At 37.7% G+C, this 26079-nt stretch overlaps 2 protein-coding genes across 3 annotated transcripts; one reads left to right on the top strand and one right to left on the bottom strand.

Moving 5' to 3' along the window:
- The first annotated feature begins 8866 nt into the window (after window positions 1-8866).
- Window positions 8867-17148, top strand: LOC138332588 (cotranscriptional regulator ARB2A homolog). The gene is made up of 6 exons (XM_069280588.1): window positions 8867-8892; window positions 9302-9434; window positions 9874-9993; window positions 10852-10968; window positions 12281-12371; window positions 12611-17148. Exons 1-6 carry the CDS (start codon window positions 8867-8869, stop codon window positions 12967-12969), a joined length of 846 nt encoding a protein of 281 aa, XP_069136689.1. The 3' UTR covers window positions 12970-17148.
- A 464-nt stretch (window positions 17149-17612) lies between these two features.
- On the bottom strand, window positions 17613-24112 carry LOC138333328 (hillarin-like). 2 transcript variants are annotated; one of them, XM_069281632.1, is made up of 9 exons: window positions 24058-24112; window positions 23539-23630; window positions 22492-22614; window positions 21953-22182; window positions 20430-21552; window positions 19866-20031; window positions 19364-19644; window positions 18923-19108; window positions 17613-17896 (listed from the first exon to the last, which is right to left on the bottom strand). In XM_069281632.1, exons 2-9 carry the CDS (start codon window positions 23620-23622, stop codon window positions 17864-17866), a joined length of 2226 nt encoding a protein of 741 aa, XP_069137733.1. In that variant the 5' UTR covers window positions 23623-23630; window positions 24058-24112; the 3' UTR covers window positions 17613-17863. The 2 variants fall into 2 exon arrangements, with proteins under 2 accessions (XP_069137733.1, XP_069137734.1); XM_069281633.1 differs by lacking the exons at window positions 23539-23630; window positions 24058-24112 and adding an exon at window positions 22889-22897.
- Between the last annotated feature and the right edge of the window lie 1967 nt (window positions 24113-26079).

Genomic DNA, 26079 nt, shown 5'->3' with positions numbered 1-26079 from the left:
CCCGAAGGGTCAGGATGACCTATTGTCATCATGCACCGTCCGTTGTGCGCCGTCCGCCAAGCACCGCCCGTAAACTTTTCATTCAAATGTCTTCTTCTCAATAACCAGGAGGCCCAGGGTACTCATATTTAGCCTGTAGGTTGCTGGGATGAAGGGCTACCAAATTTGTTCAAATAAATGACCTTGACCTTCATTAAAGGTCACGGGGGTCAAAAAGGCTAAAATCTTTAAACGACGTCTTCTCAAGAACTAAATGGCCCAGGATACTCATATTGGGCCTGCAGCATGCTGGGATGAAGGGCTACCAAGTTTGTTCAAATGAAGGAACTTTACCTTCATTCAAGGTCACAGGGGTCAAATAGGCTAAAATCTTTAAATGACTTCTTCTCAAGAACTAAATGGTCCAGGATACTCATATTGGGCCTGCAGCATGCTTGGATGAAGGGCTACCAAGTTTGTTCAAATGAAGGACCTTGACCTTCATACAAGGTCACAGGGGTCAAAATAGGCTAAAAATCCTTTACTTTGACATGCTTGGATGAAGGGCTATCAAGTTTATTCAAATGATTGACCTTGATCATCATTTAAGGTCACGGGTGGCAAATAGACTAAAATCTTTAAATGACTTCTCAAGAACCAGAAGGCCCAGGGTACTGATATTGGGCATGTAGCATGCTGGGATTAAGGGCTACCAAGTTTGTTCAAATGAATTACCTTGACCTTCAATCAAGGTCAATGGTCAAATAGTCTAAAATCTTTAAACGACTATGTTGTATTTTGCTAATAGTCAGATGACCGTTAAGGCCCATGGGCCTCTTGTTAGAAAATAACATGTAGCAGCTGTTATGTACATTATACTCAAAACTAGAATTAATTTAATTTTGCATTTATGTTCCTGTTTCCTATCAGAAAAATTGTTTAATATTCTTAGAATACAAAAGATCAAAGTAAATCTCCAACACTATGATGAGGAGTGTTAAATTGGAGGAACACTCTACATGGGTTGGTCCCTTCCCATAACACAATCACGGCTTAATCATTATCAGAGAGAGTGTTTTGTATCTTAAGGTTGTATTCTTCTGAGGTTTCAGTCCCGTTGAAGTCTCGTTTCAACATAGATCAAAGAAGTTATGAGATTTTCAAATATAATTTATCAATATCTGTAGCAAGTTGCCAGATGCAAATTTTGTCAAAAAAATTACATTTCTATTTTTAGTAGATTTTTAAATACGGGGATTTTAAGAAATGGCCCATTTGGCGGGCATTTTGAAATTGTGTCTTTTTTCGCTTCAAGTAGAGCCACAGTTTTACCATTTTTTACTGAAATTGTTTTTACTTAAATCATCACTGCGCCAGCATTTTTTAGCTGTATTTAGCTCATTTTTGCTGCAAATCGTTACTAGGTTCGTAGTATTTGAAATATTGAGCATTGATATGTGAAACGATACACTTTTGTGACTTTATTTTTACATTTAATGGTAATTTGGGCACTTTTAGTTTTTACTCTAAAATACTGAAAAATAACAAAAATTCAAATGGGGCAAAAAAGTAAGCACACGGACCCCAATTTTTCTTCCTGATTTAGAAAGAACAACCGTTTCCCTATTGATAAGTGCAAAATATTAACAAAAGTTTAATACCAAAACTTTTTCTATAAAGGGTTAAATTTGGCAAAAATGGCTGAAAATGGTGCATTTTACATTTCTATTTTTAGTAGATTTTTAAATACGGGGATTTTAAGAAATGGCCCATTTGGCGGCATTTTGAAATTGTGTCTTTTTTCGCTTCAAGTAGAGCCACAGTTTTACCATTTTTTTACTGAAATTGTTTTTACTTAAATCATCACTGCGCCAGCATTTTTATCTATTGGACTAGAGAGGGTTTCACTCCCAGTAAGTTTATCATTGGACTAGAGAGGGTTTCACTCCCGGTAAGTTTATCATTGGACTAGAGAGGGTTTCACTCCCAGTAAGTTTATCATTGGACTAGAGAGGGTTTCACTCCCAGTAAGTTTATCTTTGGACTAGAGAGGGTTTCACTCTTGATAAGTTTATCATTGGACTAGAGGGGTTTCACTCCCAGCAAGTTTATCTTGGACTAGAGAGGGTTTCACTCCCGTAAGTTATCTTGGACTAGAGAGGGTTTCACTCGAAGTAAGTTTATCATTGGACACTAGAGAGGGTTTCACTCCCAGTAAGTTTATCATTGGACTAGAGAGAGGTTTCACTGGGTAAGTTTATCATTGGACTAGAGAGGGTTTCACTCCGAGCAAGTTTTATCATTTGGACTAGAGAGGGCTAAAGTTTATCATTGGACTAGAGAGGGTTTCACTCCCAGAGTAAGTTTTCATCTTTGGACTAGAGAGGGTTTCACTCCCAGCAAGTTTATCATTGGACTAGAGAGGGTTTCACTCCAGTAAGTTTATCATTGGACTAGAGAGGGGTTTTCACTTCACAAAACTCCCAGGTAAGTTTATCATGGGACTAGAGAGGGTTTTCACTCCAGGGTAAGTTTATCATTGGACTAGAGAGGGTTTCACTCCCAGCAAGTTTATCATTGGACTAGAGAGGGTTTCACTCCCAGTAAGTTTATCATTGGACTAGAGAGGGTTTCACTCTGGGTAAGTTTATCATTGGACTAGAGAGGTTCACTCGGGGGAAGTTTATCATTGGACTAGAGAGGGTTTCACTCCCGGTAATGTTTATCATTGGACTAGAGAGGGTTTCACTCCAGTAAGTTATCATGGACTAAGTTTTATCATTGGACTAGAGAGGGTTTCACTCCCAGCAAGTTTATCATTGGACAAGAGAGGGTTTTCACTTCACTCCCGGTAAGTTTATCTTTGGACTAGAGAGGGTTTCACTCCTAGGTAAGTTTATCATTGGACTAGAGAGGGTTTCACTCCCAGTAAGTTTATCATTGGACTAGAGATGGTTTCACTCCTGGTAAGTTTATCTTTGGACTAGAGAGGGTTTCACTCCTGGTAAGTTTATCATTGGACTAGAGAGGGTTTCACTCGGGTAAGTTTATCATTGGACTAGAGAGGGTTTCACTCCAGGTAAGTTTATCATTGGACTAGAGAGGGTTTCACTCGGGTAAGTTTATCATTGGACTAGAGAGGGTTTCACTCCCAGTAAGTTTATCTTTGGACTAGAGAGGGTTTCACTCCCAGTAAGTTTATCATTGGACTAGAGATGGTTTCACTCCCAGTAAGTTTATCATTGGACTAGAGATAGTTTCACTCCCAGTAAGTTTATCATTGGACTAGAGAGGGTTTCACTCCCAGTAAGTTTATCATTGGACTAGAGAGGGTTTCACTCCTGGTAAGTTTATCATTGGACTAGAGAGGGTTTCACTCCCGGTAAGTTTATCATTGGACTAGAGAGGGTTTCACTCCCAGTAAGTTTATCTTTGGACTAGAGAGGGTTTCACTCCAGTAAGTTTATCTTTGGACTAGAGGGGGTGTCACTTTCCAGTAAGTTTATTCATTGGACTAGAGAGAGGTTTCACTCGGTAAGTTTATCATTGGACTAGAGAGGGTTTCACTCCCAGTAAGTTTATGCATTGGACTAGAGAGGGTTTCACTCCCAGTAAGTTTATCATTGGACTAGAGAGAGGGTTTCACTGGACTCCCAGGTAAGTTTATCATTGGACTAGAGAGGGTTTCACTCCCAGTAATTATCTTTGTATATCATTGGACTAGAGAGGGTTTCACTCTTGGTAAGTTTATCTTTGGACTAGAGAGGGGTTTCACTTCCACAAGATAAGTTTATCTTTGGACTAGAGAGGGTTTCACTCTCGGTAAGTTTTATCATTGGACTAGAAGAGGTTTCATCGGAGTAAGTTTATCATTGGACTAGAGAGGGTTTTCACTCCCAGGTAAGTTTATCATTGGACTAGAGAGGGTTTTCACTCGGTAAGTTTATCATTGGACTAGAGGGGGTTTCACTCCCAGTAAGTTTATCATTGGACTAGAGAGGGGGTTTTATTCACTCTCCCTGGTAAGTTTATCATTGGACTTAGAGAGGGTTTCACTCCAGATAAGTTTATCATTGGACTAGAGAGGGTTTCACTCCCAGTAAGTTTATCATTGGACATTGGACTAGAGAGGGTTTCACTCCCAGTAAGTTTATCTTTGGACTAAGAGGGGTGTGTCACTTCCAGCAAGTTTATCTTTGGACTAGAGAGGGTTTCACTCCCAGTAAGTTTATCATTGGACTAGAGAGGCGTTTCACTCGGGTAAGTTTATCATTGGACTAGAGAGGGTTTCACACACCCAGCAAGTTTATCATTGGACTAGAGAGGGTTTCACTCCAATGGAGTAAGTTTATCATTGGACTAGAGAGGGTTTCACTCCCAGGTAAGTTTATCATTTGGACTAGAGAGGGTTTTCACTCCCGGTAAGTTTATCTTTGGACTAGAGAGGGTTTTCACTCCGGTAAGTTTGTATCTTTGGACAAGAGGGGGTGGTCACTTCCCAGCAAGTTTATCTTGGACTAGAGAGGGTTTCACTCCCAGTAAGTTTATCATTGGACTAGAGAGGGTTTCACTCGGGTAAGTTTTATCATTGGACTAGAGAGGGTTTCACTCCCAGTAAGTTTATCATTGGACTAGAGAGGGTTTCACTCCGGGTAAGTTTATCATTGGACTAGAGAGGGTTTCACTCCCAGCAAGTTTATCATTGGACTAGAGAGGGTTTCACTCCCAGCAAGTTTATCATTGGACTAGAGAGGGTTTCACTCGGGTAAGTTTATCTTTGGACTAGAATATAGGGTTCACTCCAGGTAAGTTTATCATTGGACTAGAGAGGGTTTCACTCCCAGTAAGTTTATCATTGGACTAGAGAGGGTTTCACTCCCGGTAAAGTTTATCATTGGACTAGAGAGGGTTTCACTCGGGTAAGTTTATCATTGGACTAGAGAGGGTTTCACTCCAGTAAGTTTATCATTGGACTAGAGAGGGTTTCACTCCCATGCCCGTAAGTTTATCATTGGACTAGAGAGGGTTTCACTCCCAGTAAGTTTATCATTGGACTAGAGAGGGTTTCACTCCCAGGTAAGTAGTATCATTGGACTAAGAGGGTTTCACTCGGTAGTTTCACTTGGACATAGATATTTTACTCCCAGGTAAGTTTATCATTGGACTAGAGAGGGTTTTCACTCCCATAAGTTTATCATTGGACTAGAGAGGGTTTCACTCCTGGTAAGTATATCATTGGACTAGAGAGGGTTTCACTCGGTAAGTTTATCATTGGACTAGAGAGGGTTTCACTCCAGTAAGTTTATCATTGGACTAGAGAGGGTTTCACTCCCAGTAAGTTTATCATTGGACTAGAGAGGGCTTCACTCACTCGGGTAAGTTTATCATTGGACTAGAGAGGGTTTCACTCCCAGGGTAAGTTTATCATTGGACTAGAGAGGGTTTCACTCCAAGACAAGTTTATCATTGGACTAGAGAGGGTTTCACTCCAAAGTTTATGGACTAGAAATAGTTTCACTCCAGGTAAGTTTATCATTGGACTAGAGAGGGCTCAGTAAGTTTATCATTTGACTAGAGAGGGTTTCACTCCCGTAAGTTTATCTTTGGACTAGAGAGGGTTTCACTCGGGTAAGTTTATCATTGGACTAGAGAGGGTTTCACTCCCAGTAAGTTTATCTTAGACTAGAGATGGTTTCACTCGGGTAAGTTTATCATTGGACTAGAGAGGGTTTCACTCCAGATAAGTTTATCTTTAGACTAGAGATGGTTTCACTCCGGATAAGTTTATCTTTAGACTTAGAATAAGGAGCTCTGGAACAAGTTGATAACTCAATTCATTTCTTGGCTTAAGATAGTATATCGCAAGATGCATGTAAAGAATATTATAAAAAGTGGTAATTGAGATTGACTTTCACTCCTGGTAAGTATATCATTTGGACTAGAGAGGGTTTCACTCCCAGTAAGTTTATCATTGGATTAGAGAGGGTTTCACTCCCGGTAAGTTTATCTTTAGACTAGAGATGGGTTTCACTCCCAGTAAGATTATTATCATTGGACTAGAAGAGGGTTTCACTCGGGTAAGTTTATCTTTGGACTAGAGAGATGGTTTCACTCCAGGTAAGTTTATCATTGGATAGAGAGGGTTTCACTCCCGGTAAGTTTATCTTTGGACTAGAGAGGGTTTCACTCTTGATAAGTTTATCATTGGGACAGAGAGGGGTGTCACTTCCAGCAAGTTTATCTTTTGGATCTCCAGAGAGGGTTTCACTCCCGTTAAGTTTATCATTGGACTAGAGAGGGTTTCACTCGGGTAAGTTTATCTTTGGACTAGAGAGGGTTTCACTCCCAGTAAGTTTATCATTGGACTAGATAGGGTTTCACTCGGGTAAGTTTATCATTGGACTAGAGAGGGTTTCCTCCAGTAAGTTTATCATTAGACTAGAGATGGGTTTCACTCCAGATAAGTTTATCTTTAGACTATTTTCACGATAACTGTCTTAGAATAAGGAGCTCTGGACAAGTTGGTCTTATGGTCTAGAACAAGTGCCTTTTGCTATTTTTAGGTTTATCAAGATTTTTTTATAAAAGCGGTTTTTTTGACTGTTATAGAATATTTCCATTACTTGTAAACATTGCTGAAAATATCATATTTCTTGTACAAGGTGACAGTTTCCAGGAGACATAACTCTAAAAGCCAGACAGGGGCTAGATATTTAGGTCGTCAGTAAAGTTCATAGTAAACATCAAATTGAGGTCTTATGCTCTAGTTTTAGTGCCCTTTAAATGTTTGATTATATGAATCTATTTTGCAATCAGGTTTTCGCTTTTTTGTACTTTTTTCTGTAACCATGAATTATTTCTTCTTTTTAGATAGTATATGCGAAGATGAATTGAAATAACAACACCATTCAACCTTTCTAGCGAAAAAAATTAACATCACAGACTGGTAGGTGATGGCAGACATCTACAGGTCAGGAGTTTAGTAGGTAGGATGAGATAGGGTCCAGTTTATTATGTCTTGGCATATTTATAAAGAGGTATCTTGCCCTTGTTATCCCCCGCCCAATGAAGTTGGCGGGGGATATACAAATGGGTTCCGTCCGTCCGTCCGTCTGTCCGTCCGTACGAATTGTTTCCGGAGCATAACTCTAAAACCAGTAGAGATATTTCCACGAAACTTCATACACACATTGGTCTTATGGTCTAGTAGTGCCTTTTGCTATTTTTAGGTTTTCATTTTTTGCATTTTTTTCCGTAACCATGGAAACATTGCTGAAAATATCATATTTTTGTACCAGGTTCGTTTCCGGAGCATAACTCTAAAACCAGAGGAGATATTTCCACAAAACTTCATAGACACATTGATCTTATGGTCTAGTAGTGCCTTTTGCTATTTTTAGGTTTTCGCTTTTTGTACTTTTTTCTGTAACCATGGAAACATTGCTGAAAATGGCAGATTTTTGTGTAAGAATCGTTTCCGGAGCACAACTCTAAAACCAGCAGAGATATTTCCATGAAACTTCATAGACACATTGTTCTTATGGTCTAGTAGTGCCTTTTGCTATTTTTAGATTTTCATTTTTTGCACTTTTTCCGTAACCATGGAAACATTGCTGAAAATATCATATTTTTGTACCAGGTTCGTTTCCGCAGCATAACTGGAAAACCGGTTGAGATATATGCACGGAACTCCATAGGCACATTAGTCTTATGGTCTAGTAGTGCCTTTTGCTATTTTAAGGTTTTCATTTTTTGTACTTTTTTCTGTAACCATGGAAACATTACTGAAAATGGCAGATTTTTGTGTAAGAATCGTTTCCGGAGCACAACTCTAAAACCAGAGGAGATATTTCCACAAAACTTCATAGACACATTGATCTTATGGTCTAGTAGTGCCTTTTGCTATTTTTAGGTTTTCGCTTTTTGTACTTTTTTCTGTAACCATGGAAACATTGCTGAAAAGGGCAGATTTTTGTGTAAGAATCGTTTCCGGAGCACAACTCTAAAACCAGCGAAGACATTTCCATGAAACTTCATAGACACATTGTTCTTATGGTCTAGTAGTGCCTTTTGCTATTTTTAGATTTTCATTTTTTGCACTTTTTCCTGTAACCATGGAAACATTGCTGAAAATATCATATTTTTGTACCAGGTTCGCTTTCCGCAGCATAACTGGAAAACTGGTTGAGATATATGCACGGAACTCCATAGGCACATTAGTCTTATGGTCTAGTAGTGCCTTTTGCTATTTTAAGGTTTTCATTTTTTGTACTTTTTTCTGTAACCATGGAAACATTACTGAAAATGGCAGATTTTTGTGTAAGAATCGTTTCCGGAGCACAACTCTAAAACCAGCAGAGATATTTCCATGAAACTTCATAGACACATTGTTCTTATGGTCTAGTAGTGCCTTTTGCTATTTTAAGGTTTTCACTTTTTGTGCTTTTTTCTGTAACCATAGAAACATTGCTGAAAATATCATTTTTTTTTTACCAGGTTCATTTCCGGAGCATAACTCTAAAACCAGCAGAGATATTTCCACGAAACTTCATAGACACTTTCTTTTTATGGTCTAGTAGTACATTTTGCTATTTTTAGGTTTTTTCATTTTTTGCACTTTTTCCGTTACCATGGAAACATTGCTGAAAATATCATGGTAAATGGTAAATGTTACTTTGCAAAACTCCACCCATCTTTGTGTATATAGTCTAATATAAATGTCAAGGCTGTATACCTGATTCAACAATTGCAGCCCCGCTCTACTTGAATTATACTCCATCTTTTTTTAGCTCAACTTCCTTTTTCCTGTTTTTTTCATACACATAAGTCTCTACAATCAAACTTACTTCAGCTTTGATATCTCCATTGGCGGGGGATCTGAATGACTATGTCCTTGTTGGTATTGATTCTGAAGTATGTTTGCGAGGGCAACACCATAATATTCCGGTGAAAGGAGGGCAAGTTTCACTGAAAAAAGACAGCCAATATCATGTCACAATCTATAACTTCTATCAAGGGAAAATACCCTGTAAATGCAAAGACAGTATATATATGCTGCCTGTTTTGGTTCTGGTAACAATTTTCTCAGGGGCTTTACCTTCCAAAGTGTTGGAATCAGCAGTATACAAATATCACCTTTTACATCGCTCTATTGTTTGTTCTTTGTGACCTTGACTCCTCATCTTTAGAATATATGCGTTGTGATATATGCGATTGCTAATTTTTTGGAATAATTCAAGGGTCGGAGACCAAAAAATATCTTAAAACATGTATTCAGAGGTGTTTCCTTTAATGTTGAGTTTGTCCTTTCATATTTCACCAGACTGATTATCAATGACTGCCTTGATAGTGGTACTCAGCTTCCATTCATAAAGTGGGCACAGGAACATGGATTTGGTGTGATTGTGGCCAACCCCAACCTGAACAGGGCCAAAGGAGAGCGTGTTTTTATCAGGGTAGGTGTCCTTGTATATATGTAACTGAAGAGGAGAAATGTAGACTGGGATTTGAACCCAGGACCTCAGAACACTAGCCGAATGCCCTACCGCTGAACTACCTTGACCCAGTCCAATACCACTACATATATATTGGTGTCTTAATGGCCAACCCAAACCTGAACAGGTCAAAGATGAGTGTTCCTTAATTAGGATTGGTGTCTTAGTACAGTGTATAAATATTAAAATATGTATATTACCGGTACGTTGTGTGGCATTTGAAAATGGAAAGCACAATTTTGTAGATGACGCTTCAAAATTAATATACTATGCATATTGATATTTATAGAATATTTTGGGCTTACATGCTTCAACATTTGAAGGTTGAAGAGTGTCAGAAAAATGTTTTCTTACATCAAATTAATGTTCCTATCAAACATGTATGTATTATCTGTTGTAGGGTAGCTCATCCCCTGAAGAACACATGGAGACATTGTGGACAGACTTTGTGGCCAGATCCAAGGCTAAAGACATCGCTATTGTAGCCCATAGTTACGGAGGTGTCAGTACCCTGGAATTGGTAAAACTCTTCTCCTTATTGGGCGTCACATAAACTATATTTCTACCACAATAGGCGCTGTTATTCAACTCTCAGGGTATCAAATAAACAATGCAGCGGTTGATTAACAATTTGTTATACCACACGTGGTATAAACTCTGTACGCATTCTGATTGGCTGGCACGATGAACTTTGACCGAACTACGTCTTTCTCAGTGTCGTATCACCTTTTGCCAACGTCATCAATAATCGAGTGACGTCATGCTATGCTGTGATATCGCCTCTTGACACCAAAACTGCTGTTGGATTGCGTACTTATCCTCGTCGTATTTCTATCGGCTAAAATTGGATATTATTGTGGTAGAAACAGGTCACACCACTCGTGGCTGTTATGTAACCTTTATATATATATCATTGGGCTATTTGTTCCTTGGGGAAGTAGGAGTCAAACATAATGTTTAAGTCACTCAAATATTATATCCTAGAGAATTTGAAGTTCCCTTAGTTTATTTGTAATATACATTTTAGATGAAATTTTAATTTTCCCATCAAGTTGCAGGACTATTTTAAGAGGCTTTTATTTGGCTTTAGAGAAAATTGTTTGAGGAGTTCTAAATGGCAAACAAAGACAAAAACAAAAATATGATATTGTTGCTGTCATGTCTCGGAGTACATTGACTGTGGTATATCAGCATATCTAAAGTTCAGATAAGTCACACCAAATATTTTAAAGACAATACACTGATCAGTACTGGCCAGGTTCATCTTAACCTGACCTTGATCGCTTTGCCTTCAAATATTCAGGCAATACAAAATCAGGTTGCACCAGAATTTGGTGTGATAAATCACAAGCAAATTGGTTTTTCTTTAAAACTGCAGGCTGAAAACCACCTTGATGACTTTGAGAAGCGAGTAAGAGCTGTGGCCTTGACCGATTCCGTCCATAAGTTCTCCCACCAAAGGTCTACTGACCGACTCATCAACTTCTACCAGCAGGTAATATATACTGAGGGTGTTAGCTGCTGAGTTAGAGCTAAGTAAACAATGAGAGAAGTCATTGATATTTTTCACCTCATTCTTAATTTGACATTTGTAATTTCTCATTGCTTGTTTTTCCAACATTCATTTTCAGAAGGCTCATCTTGATTATTTATTCATTGTGCTTTTGCATCTCTGTGGAAATTCTAGATCTATAGGATGGGAATGTTTTTTGTTTTCACTGATAATTCTGCTATCCACGGCATAAAATGAGTTGATAACTGACCAATCAGCACCTTAGTATGTGAAGATCAATAAGTAGACATACACCATCCCATGGAAGGGAATGAGAACTATTTCTTTTGAAGTGTTTTGTTGGTCTATTCTTCCCTCCATGACATACTTTATTATCCCCCGCTTTCTCCAAAACGTGGGATATTAATTTGGGTTTGTCTGTCTGTCTGTCAGTCCATCTGTCTGTAACACTTCGTTTCTGTGCAATAACTGTAACAAATGTAAACCAATTTTCTTTAAACTTGGTGACAAGGTTAAATGCCTTAAGGGCTCGGCAAAGTGTGATCGCAACTGTCGATGGACCTTATTTAACAGAGTTAATGCCCTTTGAATTACTAAAAACATCATTTTCTGCCATTTCCCTGCAATAAGTGTAACAAATGTAAACTGGTTTTCTTCAAACTTAGTAACAAGGTTAAATGCCTAAGGACTCGGCCAAGTTCCATCGCGACTTTCAACGGACCTTATTTAGCGGAGTTATGGCCCTTTGATTTATTTTTAAAGAAGTCATTTTCTGCCTCTTCCGTACAATAACTGTATTAAATATTAACTGATTTTCTTCAAACTTGGTAACAAAGTTAAATGTCTTACTTCCCAATTAGACTTAAGTTAATTTTTTCATGTTTCAACTAAGGTCAAACCTAACCTCAATAATGTTTACCTACAATATGTCCTGAAAGCGGGGGATGGAAATTCCACGAATTTGCTTGTTCAACTTTAATCTTATTTGGTGCTTGATTTCATAGACTAAATGCGACTAGAATATCTTACCCATGACATTTTGTCAATAAGGAAAAGCTACATGTGGTGTATGGTCTCTTTCAACTATATATCACCAGACAAAAAAGCATAAAACTCAATGCCCTTGTGAAAGATTATATTATTAGGTTGTGCCAAAAAAAAAAAAAAAAAAAAAAAACTTTTTTCTAACCAACAGACAACTAGGCCAGGTAAATTCTGAATGGCATGTTCTATATGTGTTGTCACAATAAAGGTGACCTGTTTGAAATAGTCTTTCTACTTGTGTATTTTACAGAGAGCCAAAAACTGGGCGTCAGCTGGGCCCCAAGACCCCCTGGATAGTCCTCTTGACTCCAAAATGGACTTTTGTCCCACGGTATCAGCAGGCAAGTACATTTCAGAAACACATATATAGAACTGTGTATTAAAGAAACACTTTTAAGCTTGAAATCCACAGTGGACATCAAGGGTGGGAATTTTGTATAAAAGTTGAGCAATTTAAGTGATTGTTCTTTTCGAAGCCAAGTATGAATTTAACTTACAAGTTGAAGGCTATTCATGTCTTTCTAGGATCACATTGATGATGTGTCTGTATACCTTCATTAATCTGTTTTCCATTTTACAGGAACTGATCGCCATGACTACACCAGTTACAGTAGCATGAAGTCAATATTTAAATTCATTGAAGAGCAATTTACAGAATCTAAGAAAAAAATGGACATTGAAAGTAAATCTAGTTCTGTTGATCCAGTTCCTAAAGCAGATAAAGACAAAGCAAACGAAAATGTGAAAAAATCTACAGACAGTAACGCTAATGCTGCCAAGTCCGAGAGTTCGTCAGGGGAGACAACTGAGGCTGCTAGTAACACACAGGAAATGTTAAGTCAAGAGGATACAGAACCAATGTCACAGGATACAAATAGCCAAGCTAATGATGTTGATATGGACTCTCAGGGACCTAAAAGTCCTAAATCAGAACTGTAGCTTCCTGGAATATAGGATGATAGTAATTTCCATTGACATTGGACTTAATATAGAGAAACAGAGAAAAAGGTTGTACCGGTATGGAATGTTTGATTCCTGGGTGACTGAAAGAAGATACTGTACAAATTTGTTTTTTTAGTGACAATTTTATTTACTGCTGCTTTACACTAATTAGTGGTTGTACTAATTACTTAGGTATTCAATTAATTATATATAGACATTCCATTCAGTTTTAGTGTTGCAGTGCTTCCCTGGTAAAATTTGGTAAAGACTATAAGACTCTTTCATATGTGGATATGAAGGATAGGGATATTCTACCCGAGGGTCACAAAATGTAGTAAAACCTGAGGCTTGCCGAGGGTTTTGCAACATTTTGTGATCCCGAGGGTAGAATATCCCTATCCTTCATATCCACTTACCGTGGAAATAGTTTGGTTGACGCCGTGACGTCACAAGGCTTTATTGCATGGGTATCCAATACAGCCTCAGGCGGCAAGAGTGTATTACCCTAGACCAGCCAGTATTACATCCGTAGGTATGAAAGAAAAAGAAAAACAAAATGAGATGCACCATTTCAGTAGTCTTCTTGACATGAAATCTTAAAACCAGACAATACAACTTGTGTTTTATAGGTGATAGATTCTATCACGGATCAATGGATGAAATTAGAAAAAAAAAAGCCATGTTTGTTCCTTACCCCCTCAGGCAGGAATTAACACATATATAGGGGTAGTGGAGAAATTTCTCTCATTGGAATGATTTAGCAAATACATTGTGAAAATTTTAACTTTCTCAATTAATCAATTGGTAAGAGTGACATGTACTGAAAAAGATAAAGTGATACATGCATCAGTAAAGTTCATGAAGCAATTATTGATTTTTCTAGGCAACGTCAGTGTATTTGGTCTGTAACCATGAATAGTATGTAGTGACTAATGCTGGACACTGTATAGTGCTTTGATTTCACAGGGTCAATATTTCAAAGGGTCATCTTCACAGAGGTTATATATATCATAGTTCAAAGATCCCTTCACATGAAATTCACATGAATTTTACATGAACCGGGGCAAAAAAGGGAATTTCATGTGAAGAAATATTGCCTATGCAAACATTTAGTAAATCTTTACAAAGCTATAACTGTAAGGTATTCAGTGAATATCTAAATATTTTGCTGGTGTTTAAAATTTGCTTATTTTGCAATGAAAACACCATCAAATATCATATCGAAAATAAACCACCACTAAAATTAACTGCTATACAGTAGTTTATAGGCATGCAAGAAGATGCCTATAACAAAACATGACTAGAATTCTGTATTTACACACTGCAGAGTTATCTGCCCTTGCGAGTAGGTATTGATTGTGATGTCATGTGTTTGCGAGCGTATCCTGATAATTTTCGGAGAAAATGATGTGAATTGCGCTCACAAAATAATGACGTTACAGTCAATACCTACCTGCAAGGGAGCTAAATCTGTAATATGCAAAGACGGAATTGGTGTAAATAGTGAACAGTTTTGTGAAAATTCTAATAAGTTGTTTTCATTAAACTTTTGCGTCATAGAAGTGAAGTCCATATTTTATAGTTTTACTTTTTGTACATTGGATTTACAAACTTTTTTATTATTATTTCAACAATATATCTGTTTTGATCTGGTTTCCTTTGAAACTACATGTATAAGGCATTTAATTATTAACTCTGCTTACTAAAAACATTATTCATTTATTATTTAGAGTTGTTAATGCTTGTTAGTTTGAAAACTAAGGTGGTATTATTAGTTGAGCCGTAAATGACTCAGAGATGTTTCCCTTATGGCATATTTCCTGTAAACTTGTTTTTGTGTGTGATCAAATTTCATATGATTCGTGGACAATGTGTTATTGCAAAAACAAATTGCCGCAAAACAGTTTCAAAAAATGATAAAATAGCAGCCAAGAAGTCAAATTATTTGAAACATCCAAAGTCATACAAATGCGAAATTCATGATCAGTTATTGCAAAAATTAGTTTGTTTACAATTTCGTTAATTTTCAATTCATGTCCATATTTCTATGCATTTTGATTGAGAATTATAGGTTACAGTGTAACCCAGCTTTTGTATCATGAAACTATCTTACAGAGTTACGTTTTTTACATATAACCAATCAACAATGACATACTGTACACAAACTTTCTTTTGTGTGTGATTTATTTTCGCGAATTTCGCGAACAAGATAAATTCACCAAAGATAATCTTGTGAATAAATATCTTCCTCTTTTTTTTTGTACAATTAAATTAAAAGGTTTTGCAATGCACTTTTAAATCCGCGAAACTTAAATTCTACGAAAATGCTTTGAAACCGAAATCATGAAATTTAGTAGCCGCAAAAGAAAGTTGATTTACAGTAACTTTTTATAACATCATGTGTGATTGGCTAAGTGTAAACTTACTGTCGACGCGGGATTACTTCGAAAGGCACTTATACGATACGCATTACTTCCTCGATATGTGGATGAACTAGTTACCTGTGCATCTATATATATACACACGAGTGTGGTTAATTTATTCTGGGAATGCAGCGCTTGTTTTCATTTGTCAACGCATTTCTATAAACACGCCCATTTCTTCAAAAAATAAGGTTCAGAAAAAACGTGCGTTCGAACTATCCGAATTGAAATCAGTATTAAAAATCAGTTTCAGTACCGATACATATCTGACATACGCGACGTAAAGCAGAAAATTTGTAGGAAAAGCACACATTTTGCTGATTTACCTGAAAGATGAATTCTCTATAATCGTGAGCATTTATTTGTAACAGATGCCATGCGTGTAGTCAAAGCCCCAAAACAGCACACCGTTGATCGAGGCCTAGAATCTACAACGACGTCCGTAATTATTCACTGGCAGTAAACCACAGAAAATCTAGTTAACTATTAGGCTAGTCCTTTGTTATATTTCGTAACTAAACATATTTTTTAATTATAAATAGAGTTGGTTGCTTTTCCAAAACTGCTGCTGAAAATGTTTACATTCTGTTCGTAAAATTAGGTCACAATCGAACTGTCAGATTGTCTACGTCTACGTCTACAGATTATGTTAATATAATTAAACTGATGAAAAGTATGTATCATTTACGTTTACATTGTTAAAATAATACCAACAAGTGGATTGTTTTGGCTGGAGCTGAATATCCAGCGTTCTCGCTGACATGACACCCGCGTAACTGGCTTGCCCAAACCAGCGTACGGCACATGTTTACATGTAATAACAACTTGATCGACTGACAAAAGAAAGACCAAATGTTGAATTTTAATGTCGATTTTAAGTAATATCTTTATCTAGATTGGGCCTAAGGAACATTGGCGATTTCTTCCACGTACATCAAGAACAAATATGTACGTTGTTGGGGTGCTGTTTTGTACACAATATTTCAGCGCAAAATAATTTTATTTATTACTTAAAATGTTCATTTTAATTCATTTTCTGTTGTAAAAGTCATTATACTGATCATTTATTCAGTCTTTAATTCAAAAATCTTTGTGGCAATAATCAAAATACCATCATTTATGGGGATCCCATTGTGCCGATTTGCCGACAAAAATCTTACTTTTACTTTGATCATTTGACGTGTTCAAACTGTCATTAACTAAAGATTTTTTTTTCCTAAAAAAAATGTGTGTTTGAATTCTTCGTCGGTTCAAATTACAATACAGTATATATGTAAAGTTAATTAAAATATTGAATTGTTTGTTCTACACCGAAACTGAGAGGCCATGTACTACGCCGTCCACATCTCGGTGATCTCAGAATTGAAGAGTTTTACATGCTGTCAGTGATGTTTATGAGGCAGGGCTTGTGAAGTCAGACTCGACCAATCGCCACGCGCATGTTATCCCATTCAATTTGTGCCTGTAGTGATCAAAGGAACTTCTTCCGTCTGTCTGGTTAGTACTTCACCTGTGCCTTTCGAAGTAATCCCGCGTCGACAGTAAGATTGTTTAATAACATCATGTGTGATTGGCTAAGTGGAAACTTAAGATTGGTTTATAACATCATGTATGATTGGCTTATTGGTTTAGACTTAAGACTGCTTTATGATCTTGGGGTCGGAATTATAGGAAGGTTACACAAACATGTACTAGAACCTATAGACACAATGTATATATATTATTATGTATTAAAAGTCATGTTATCTTGTCAAATATACTGGACTTGTTATAAATATTTTGACTGGTTTTGATATAATATTGTACATTATTTTATCTGTTCAGAAAATTTGATTATGACGGTGTCAGGAAGATAACAGCACCATGTCAACAGAAATAACTATGATTTTCATTTTTAGAAAGAAAACATGCATATAACGAATCTCTTTGGACCAACACAATTGATTTGTTATATACATATATTACATACATCTTTTATGAACCTTGAACGGGAATGAAACGTTCTACGTTATGAACATGAATTCATTATGTGTGTTCATTATAAATTCTTACAATTACAAATGCAGGTAAAGTAAGAAATTGTTTGTGAAAAAGTCCTTAACATAAAAACATAAAATCACCAAAAGGTGTTGACTCTCAATAAGTAAGGAAAACTGTTGGGTTTTTTTTCTAAGGAAAAAAAATTATCAATGCAATAAAACGAGTAAACTTTATTGAGATATACAAGCCCAACATAGCATTTATTTTTCAGTGTATTATATCTTAATTACAAAATTTATTCTTAAAAAGAAAAGAAAAACAGAAATGCTGTACTTTTCTGTTGTTTCAACTGCAAGATGAGATTAATCCAATTTATGTAGAAGAATTAACTCAATATGCAGTGCAACTATCTTGTATTTGATTTCAATGTTTGTAGTTGTTTTGGAAGGAAATATGAAAATTTGTCCATCATATCATTCTGTATTCCATTAGTTTTCATAGTCGTGTATTGTTGTAATAACCTGAAATGATAAGCAATAAAACGTTAGATTATGAGCACATCTATCAATGTAGAAAGAAATGTTTAAAATGGCATTAGTACAACATTCTACACATACGCAGTATATCTCAGAATTGATACATAATAATAATGTGTACTGATTTAGAATCCATTCACCATTATGTGTTTAGTAGAGGACTACCGTTTTTTTTTTTTATTAATATTTGATTGTCAATCAATCAAAGTATATATGTACTTACAATGTCAAATTGTCAAGCCTACAGACGTATCAATGGACACCAATTTACGCCTCCATTTATATCTAACACTAATTCATGCCTGCACTATTTACAGAATAACAATTCATGCCTACACTATTTGCAGATTAACAATTCACGCCTGCACTATTTGCAGAAAAGCATTTCACGCCTGCACTATTTGCAGAATAGCAATTTACGCCTGCACTATTTACAGAATAACAATTCACGCCTGCACTATTTACAGAATAACAATTTATGCCTGCACTATTTGCAGAATAACAATTTATGCATGCACTATTTACAGAATAACAATTGACGCAAACACTATTTGCGGAACACCAATTCACAGCACTATTTATTGAAGATGGCACGATTTATATTACACACCGCACTGTTTTTAGAACACCAATTCATGGCACCATTTACTGAACACCAATTCATGGCACCATTTATAGAACACCAATTTACGGAACCATTTATAGAACACGAATTTACGACACCATTTATAGAACACCAACTCATGGCATCTTTTATAAAACACCAATTCACGGCACCATTGATAGAACAACGATTCGCGGCACTATGTCTAATTTTGATAAAGTTAATATAACCGCAGTATCTTCATCGTGAATGAATTCGCAGAGCAAACTAAATTGTGTTTTAAAGAACGTGGCGCATTTTCATGGAACAGCAATATACCAGCCTTTTATAAGAAACTTAACCGTACATATGTATCACAGAAACCCATTCCAACTGACGGAGAACAATGTTTTACACAAACCACGTACCCATTGGTAGAAAGTAGCTGCCCCGGCACTAGCAATTTGGATGGTCTCCATATCATACTTGCTGACGATTTCCTTGGCTCGAAGTACTACAGCCGGACGCAACTTCTTCATTTGGAAAGCCGCTACTCGACGCTTCAGTCCATCTTTTCCTTTCTTGGAAATCAAACCTTGCACTTTTGGCCATTTCTGTTGTATTAAAAAAATACAAAACAATACAATGGTACATAAAGGTTAATTACCACCTATAGAAGCAGGTGTAGAAATAATACAAGACAATACTATGGGATCTAATATTTTACTGCCTTCATTATCTGCGGTAGTGGAAGTGCGTTTATATGAATAGTATTACCAGCGTACCTTGTGTTTCCAAGATAATATATGTGATTTTAAACAGAAAAAAAATGTCTGTTGCAAATCATTGAAATGATAAGAAGAACGAACCCGCAAATCGACTTCCTTGCTTCCAAGCAGCAGAAACGTGGCCGCCATCACTGCGTGTACAGGGGCGGGAGGTTTGGGGTAACTCCTGATCTCGGAAATGCTTTTTGCGTCCATCTCTAGAACGGCTTTCCGAAGTCTCTTTAGCTTACGAAGTCGGCTACGCATAGTCTCGGCGTCATCCAAGATTCCTCCTAGTTCATGCTTCAGTGACGTCTCGCTTAAGTTATGCATGGCTGCGTCCAACTTGTCCAGATCTTTAGACTGCATGGCCTCTCTGATTTCTGTTGGGTAGATGATTATGTTGATGATGCAAATATACAAGGAAACAGTTTTAAGTAAAACATGAAATACAATTGCTAGCGTTCAGACTTTACAATAGAAAATGTCATTTGTGTCAAATGGTGTCCATCACAAACTTGTAATTTAGCGATATTTACGTCGTTTACATACATTTGCCTATGCGTGCGACTAAATACGACATGATAATGTACAATAATATCACCGTTATTAAGGCGGTTTAGATGAAATTTCCGCTTGGCTTTTGTAAAGTCTCCTCTGTCCTCTAGACCCCTTTTCGAACATTCATCCAAAAGTGAAGCCATTGCTTTTGTATCCCCGTCTTCTGTTGCCTCTTTTAGTTGTTCTCGGAGTTCAGCCATACTGGGATTCTAATATTAGAATTAATGACAAAGTATAAGATTTACATGACTTCAAATATATACCGATAGCTTTCAATTGCATATTAGTCTGAAGGAACCTAACTGTCCGATTAGCTATATGTTGTATTGGAGGCGTAGTACCGAACCGAAGACAATGAAGTCTTAATTTGATTGGCAAGCATATTTTTTGGGAAATAAGCAGTAGAAACTACTTTGACCTGGGAATTCTTTTATTTTCGTTGGTCTTAAGTTATATTTTGTATACGAAGATACCCTTGCCTTGTGGTGATTAGGTGTTATCAGAAAAGACAAAACCGGTAGGTTTTAAACCCGACATCGTCCTGTTTGAAACAGGAAGTGAGAAACAATAAAACATTTTATTTAAACATCAATTGGGATAACCTTACCTCCACAACTTGAGTCCGTTGTAGAAGGAAGTTACAAACATTTTCCAGATTCAGCGCATCCTTCTTTTTGCTGAATATCTGAAGAGCATACTCTCCTTCTATGGTAGGTTTGACCCGGATTACAGTCTCCGAGTCCTCGTTGATAAAGGTCTGTGACAGACACTCCACAAGCTCGCTCTTCGACAGCGAGTTATGGACAATCTCTGTAAAGATTTCTGTATCACGGTCGTGCTGAAACCATACCTCTGTCACCAGATCGTCATCTATGTTATAAACTCCGTCAGTGTGGGTACGAGCCACGATGTTGTGACGTTTCAGCTCCGGCCCGGCACCCCACCCTATGGATGGCACAACTGGTAGAGGGTCACAAATCTCCATGCCAACTGAGCAGACGACCTTGAAGTCGCAGATCCACTCCGAGACGAGCCTATGTTTTGGGTCCCTACAATGAAGCTCTAGTTTATATACTCCAATAGCCACGGGAGGAAAGCGAATCTCCGTGAAGGCCGTCGAGCCTTGGCAGTATTGTAGCACAAACCTTTCTAGTTTGAAATATTCATATTCACCTTCATCCTCGCACTCTCGCGAACGATAAAGTTTATAGGAGAACTGAAGTCGGTTGTGTGACCTTTCTGGCATTTCAATAGTAATGCTTACTTTCCCATGCTGTGAGTGGACGACACATTTCTTATGACTTGTTAGTTTAAGTCCAAGCTCATAAAAAGATGGCTGTAAGAACGGCGTGGATTCAAAGGCTTCTTTCGTGAAGGGTGTCTTCAGTAGCTGCCAGCGTTCATCATTGGGGAAACATTTGGTGATGAATTGGTCCGGATCAGTAAGGAAGAAGAACTCATTGACCATAGAATGGACGATGAAGGATTTACTTCCGCCTTTTGGCATGAATTCCTCGTGAAAGTCTGGACATTCGACCACTGTCCAGCGTCCAGTGTTGTAACCTTGCGCAGACATGGCCGCCCAGTATGGGTGGAGCAGGCGCCATCCTCCCTTCACATACACGGCATTCCAGGAATTCTTCATTCTTATTTTGTCGATCTTTTCTCCAACTTCGTACGCAACACCTTTTGCAACGCCACATATGGTTACGCAAGGGATTCCAGCTTTTCTGAAATCGATTGATCATACTGAAGTAATTCAAAGACAATTTATCGACGTTTGTGACATATTGTAACACCTCGATATTTAAGTCTATATAATGCAATATTATGTATTGATGCTTCTTATCATGTATACAAAGTACGAAGAAATTGCATTACTCAAATAAAACAGAGCTGTCATGTTCAACCTTTGGTATGCGCTGACTTTCCAGAAGACTACTACCAATAATTACAGTGTAATGGGTTGGGACATCGCGATGGGATAAAAGCATCGGTGGTCCCAGCCATTGCTCTATAATCGTCCGCCGTCCACCCTCCGCCAAACCGGTGCACTAATGCCAATGACGTTAGTGTTGACTGTTGAACCAGTATATCAACCCAGCCATTGAAGGCCGACCAGGGGCTTACCTGGAAAGTGTGGTGAACAGTTCGGAGTAGCTTCCTTTCCGTTCCCGGACCAGGTGTAGGTATCCGACAGGGGTATCCGGGGAGGGGATGTCCTTCTGACATAGTAACATCGGAACCTTCTGTAGGATCAGCCAGTAAAACAGAGCCCGTATCTTCTCCAGATCCGAGTCTGACTCGCGTATGAGGTAATCCAACAACTCCTCATAACTCTCTCCTATCCCTGACGGAGCCTTAATGAGAAAAATACTTCAATATACATTACAATTATACACGTGCCTTCTATATTCAAATCGTGATCGTTTGTCATTCTAACACAAAGTTCATTACGCTGAGTAATATTGTAGATATATCTGTGAATTTTCGACAATATTGACTTCATTGTACGAAGGCAGCTAAGGAATGTATAACAAGTGACAATCAACAAATCGTAGAAAAGGCTATAAATAATTGCACGGCATAGTTTTACTGACGTCATCTGACAAGATGTTGACGCCACTGACTGCTCACAGTTATGTCCATCGCAAATTACAAGAACTTACCTTTCTCACGTACGTGTCCACGTGAGTAAACTCGTTCTGGTTAAATATTTCTTCTTTCCTGCCATGAGGAGGCGCTGGGTCAGGGTATCCGGGCTCTACATCCACATATAGTCGCTTTACGCTCTGGTGAAATGATAAATTCAAGGTAAATGTGTGGTTTATCAATACGAACTCTAACAATATAACCTAAATGAGAACTTATCAATATCCATTCTGCAAAGTTTTATCTTTTGGTGAGTGATATGCTATTAAAGAAAATTTCTGTGACATGATTAATTGGGATGGAAAAACACCATTCAATTAACGTATGGTTTCAAACATTGACCTTTTGATATGTCATGGTTATAATACTACCATGATATACGTTGGTGTCACAAACAGTGATGACCAGACCTACCGTAGAACTCTCACAAACAGTGATGACCAGACCTACCGTAGAACTCTCACAAACAGTGATGACCAGACCTACCGTAGAACTCTCACAAACAGTGATGACAAGACCTATTGTAGAACTCTCACAAACAGTGATGACCAGACCTACCGTAGAACTCTCACAAACAGTGATGACCAGACCTACCGTAGAACTCTCACAAACAGTGATGACCAGACCTATTGTAGAACTCTCACAAACAGTGATGACCAGACCTACCGTAGAACTCTCACAAACAGTGATGACCAGACCTACCGTAGAACTCTCACAAACAGTGATGACCAGACCTACCGTAGAAACTCTCACAAACAGTGATGACCAGACCTACCGTAGAACTCTCACAAACAGTGATGACCAGACCTACCGTAGAACTCTCACAAACAGTGATGACCAGACCTACCGTAGAACTCTCACAAACAGTGATGACAGACGTATACCGTAGAACTCTCACAAACAGTGATGACCAGACCTACCGTAGAACTCTCACAAACAGTGATGACCAGACCTACCGTAGAACTCTCACAAACAGTGATGACCAGACCTACCGTAGAACTCTCACAAACAGTGATGACCAGACCTACCGTAGAACTCTCACAAACAGTGATGATCAGACCTACCGTAGAACTCTCTCGTCTCTCCCTACTAATGGCTGGCCTCAGAACCTTGGAGCTCCTTTTCTGTCCTAGGTGATCCCTCGACATGTCAACATCTAAGAAGAGGAAAGGGGTTATTAAAATGACTCTGATAATATTTTTGATATTTTTTTCTCTGCGAATATTTCTGTATCATCTTTTATGTACTAGTTATGTTTGTATTGATTTGGACTTTTACATTGTTATACTCAAATGTGGAAACTTATAGCGCATCGCCTGCGGCTATGGTTTCGTTTGGCATGTACGTAACACCCCCCATCAATGTTTCCTGTACAACGCAACTACCTTTTGAATAGGGAAAAGTGCATGAATAACATCTTACTGACTGGAGAATCCAGAATTTCCATCGGATTCACCAAATGTGTTTTCCTGTTACGCGGTATCTTCTAGTCATGCAACCTAATGTCGATAATCAAAGGCTATTTGTTGCATTAAATACCATTGATTAAATAAGATGTTAAAACACTAATGATAATAACTTACCTCTCAGAGTAGGCCTAGTTTCCCCAGTAGCCAAGTTGGTATCTATTGTTGAACGATGACGTCACAATAGCAATTGACTTCTATGACGTCATAATGCAACTACCGAAAGGAGACTTGCAACTACTAAAAGGAGACAAGAGTAGAAGTAAATAATCGTCTGCAACATTTTTTTCAAGAGTTCGGGACTCAAACTCCAGTCTTTCCGCACAAGTTGTCCCATGTCTGTTACAAGAAAAATGAATTGCGCTAGGGACTTGATGTCTTTATTTTTTGTCTGAAATTAGACTCTTTATCACGTGGCTTCTCCACCGTGCTGTCAAAGGTTGGTGCCATGACTAAACTCGATTGGTTCATCTAATGTTCATTTTCAGGCTACTTAACAATCTGGGCCAAACCTACAATATTTTGATGGGACTTTCGAAGTTTTCACGGAATTTTCGCCTTGGTCATAGAAGCCAAGAAAATTGGAGCTAAGGAATTTTAATGTGGACAATGAAAGTAACAATACTTTCTCTTTGACAATTTGGGGTTCACCTGGATAGTATTGGTTTACGGAATCTCCACGTGTAAAATCGGTGTTACGCAACTATTCGATGAGCAATTTTTTTTAGCGGGAAATTGGAGCCAAGGCTTTTTCAGGTGAACAATTGAGGTTAGGGAATTTTTTTTGTGTATATCCTAAGTAACGAAATTAGGGTTGGGGAATGTTCACGAGGATAACTGGGGTTACTTTATTTCACGCATGGCCAAATTAACGTGGACAATCTGCATGGGTTAGGAGATTTTTGGGTGCAAATTGGATTTACCCAATAGTAATTATTTTGTGAACAATTGGGTAAAGGGATGTTCACGTGGACAATTTGAGTTACGTAATTTTCATACTACGATGTTGTGAAAAGTAGAAAAGGAAATATCGGCCTTTAATAGAATGTTTCATAGCAACCATTCTCTTGTCCTTAACGGAATGACTATTATTACATGTATCACCAAGATTTTACAACCGTCTGGAAAATGTGAACTATTTTATGTACCATGATATGTAGGGTAAATGATGTGATGAAAGCATTTTCTTTCGTATGCAATGTGACTTTTAAAACCAATCGAACACTTCACTCTTTAGCTATACAGGGACTTGAACAATTCTTAAAATATTCAGATGTTACCTTATATGTGACCTCAAAATCAGGTTCAAGCAATATTTGACCACCAGGAACATATAAAGTTTAAAATAACCCTATGTACGGTTTCTTTAGTATTGTTGACGAATTTAGAAAATGTCCTCAGTTTTTTAACTATCATCCTCGATATTCCAGGGGTTCCGTTCACTTATGATCTCTACACCCCTGGACTATCTCATAGTGAAATTGAAGGCAGCTCAGCGGAAAACATTTGACCAATCACAGGCTAGCAAAGATTTCCTTTGAAGACTACAGAGAGAGCGACGCCTAACATCAAAGCCACACAGTCAACCACAGTGTACCGTTATACGGCTCTTTTGATGTACATCGTATGACTAAATTACCTGTTCTATTCTGTTGGCTCCAGTTTTACTATGAGATAGTCCAGGGGTGTAGAGATCGTAAGTGATCGGAACCCCTGGAGTATCGAGGATGTTTAACTATTGAAGTACCAAGTAAGTAAAGCATTCAGCCATAACCCAGGTGGATTCAGTGGTACAATAACAGTAAAAACCACTGGATTTAAGACATCTAAAATGAATGTACCATTACAAATTATCGAGACTATTTCTTCTAGAACATTATCAGAATATTTATACCGTTAACATGAAAAGGGTTACTTAAGTTTGTTGCTTCAATGAAATCACATACCATTCTGTTCTATGTTCTACTGCATCATAGATGGGTCCATTTGTAGAACACTTCCTAAGACCGAGATTTCCTGTCCTTTCTTGTATACTTCCCGAAGTGCTGATGAGGTATTTCCCATTTCCCACCACTGCTATCACATTTACACCTCAAATTATATATAGATTACACATATTAAGCCTGGTTTTTTTATTTT

This window comes from Argopecten irradians, chromosome 10, assembly GCF_041381155.1.
Source record: "Argopecten irradians isolate NY chromosome 10, Ai_NY, whole genome shotgun sequence".
In the NCBI taxonomy this organism is placed as follows: Eukaryota; Metazoa; Mollusca; class Bivalvia; order Pectinida; family Pectinidae; genus Argopecten; species Argopecten irradians.
The sequence above is the reverse complement of the archived record's forward strand: the minus strand, read 5'-3'. Positions and strand labels throughout refer to the sequence as shown.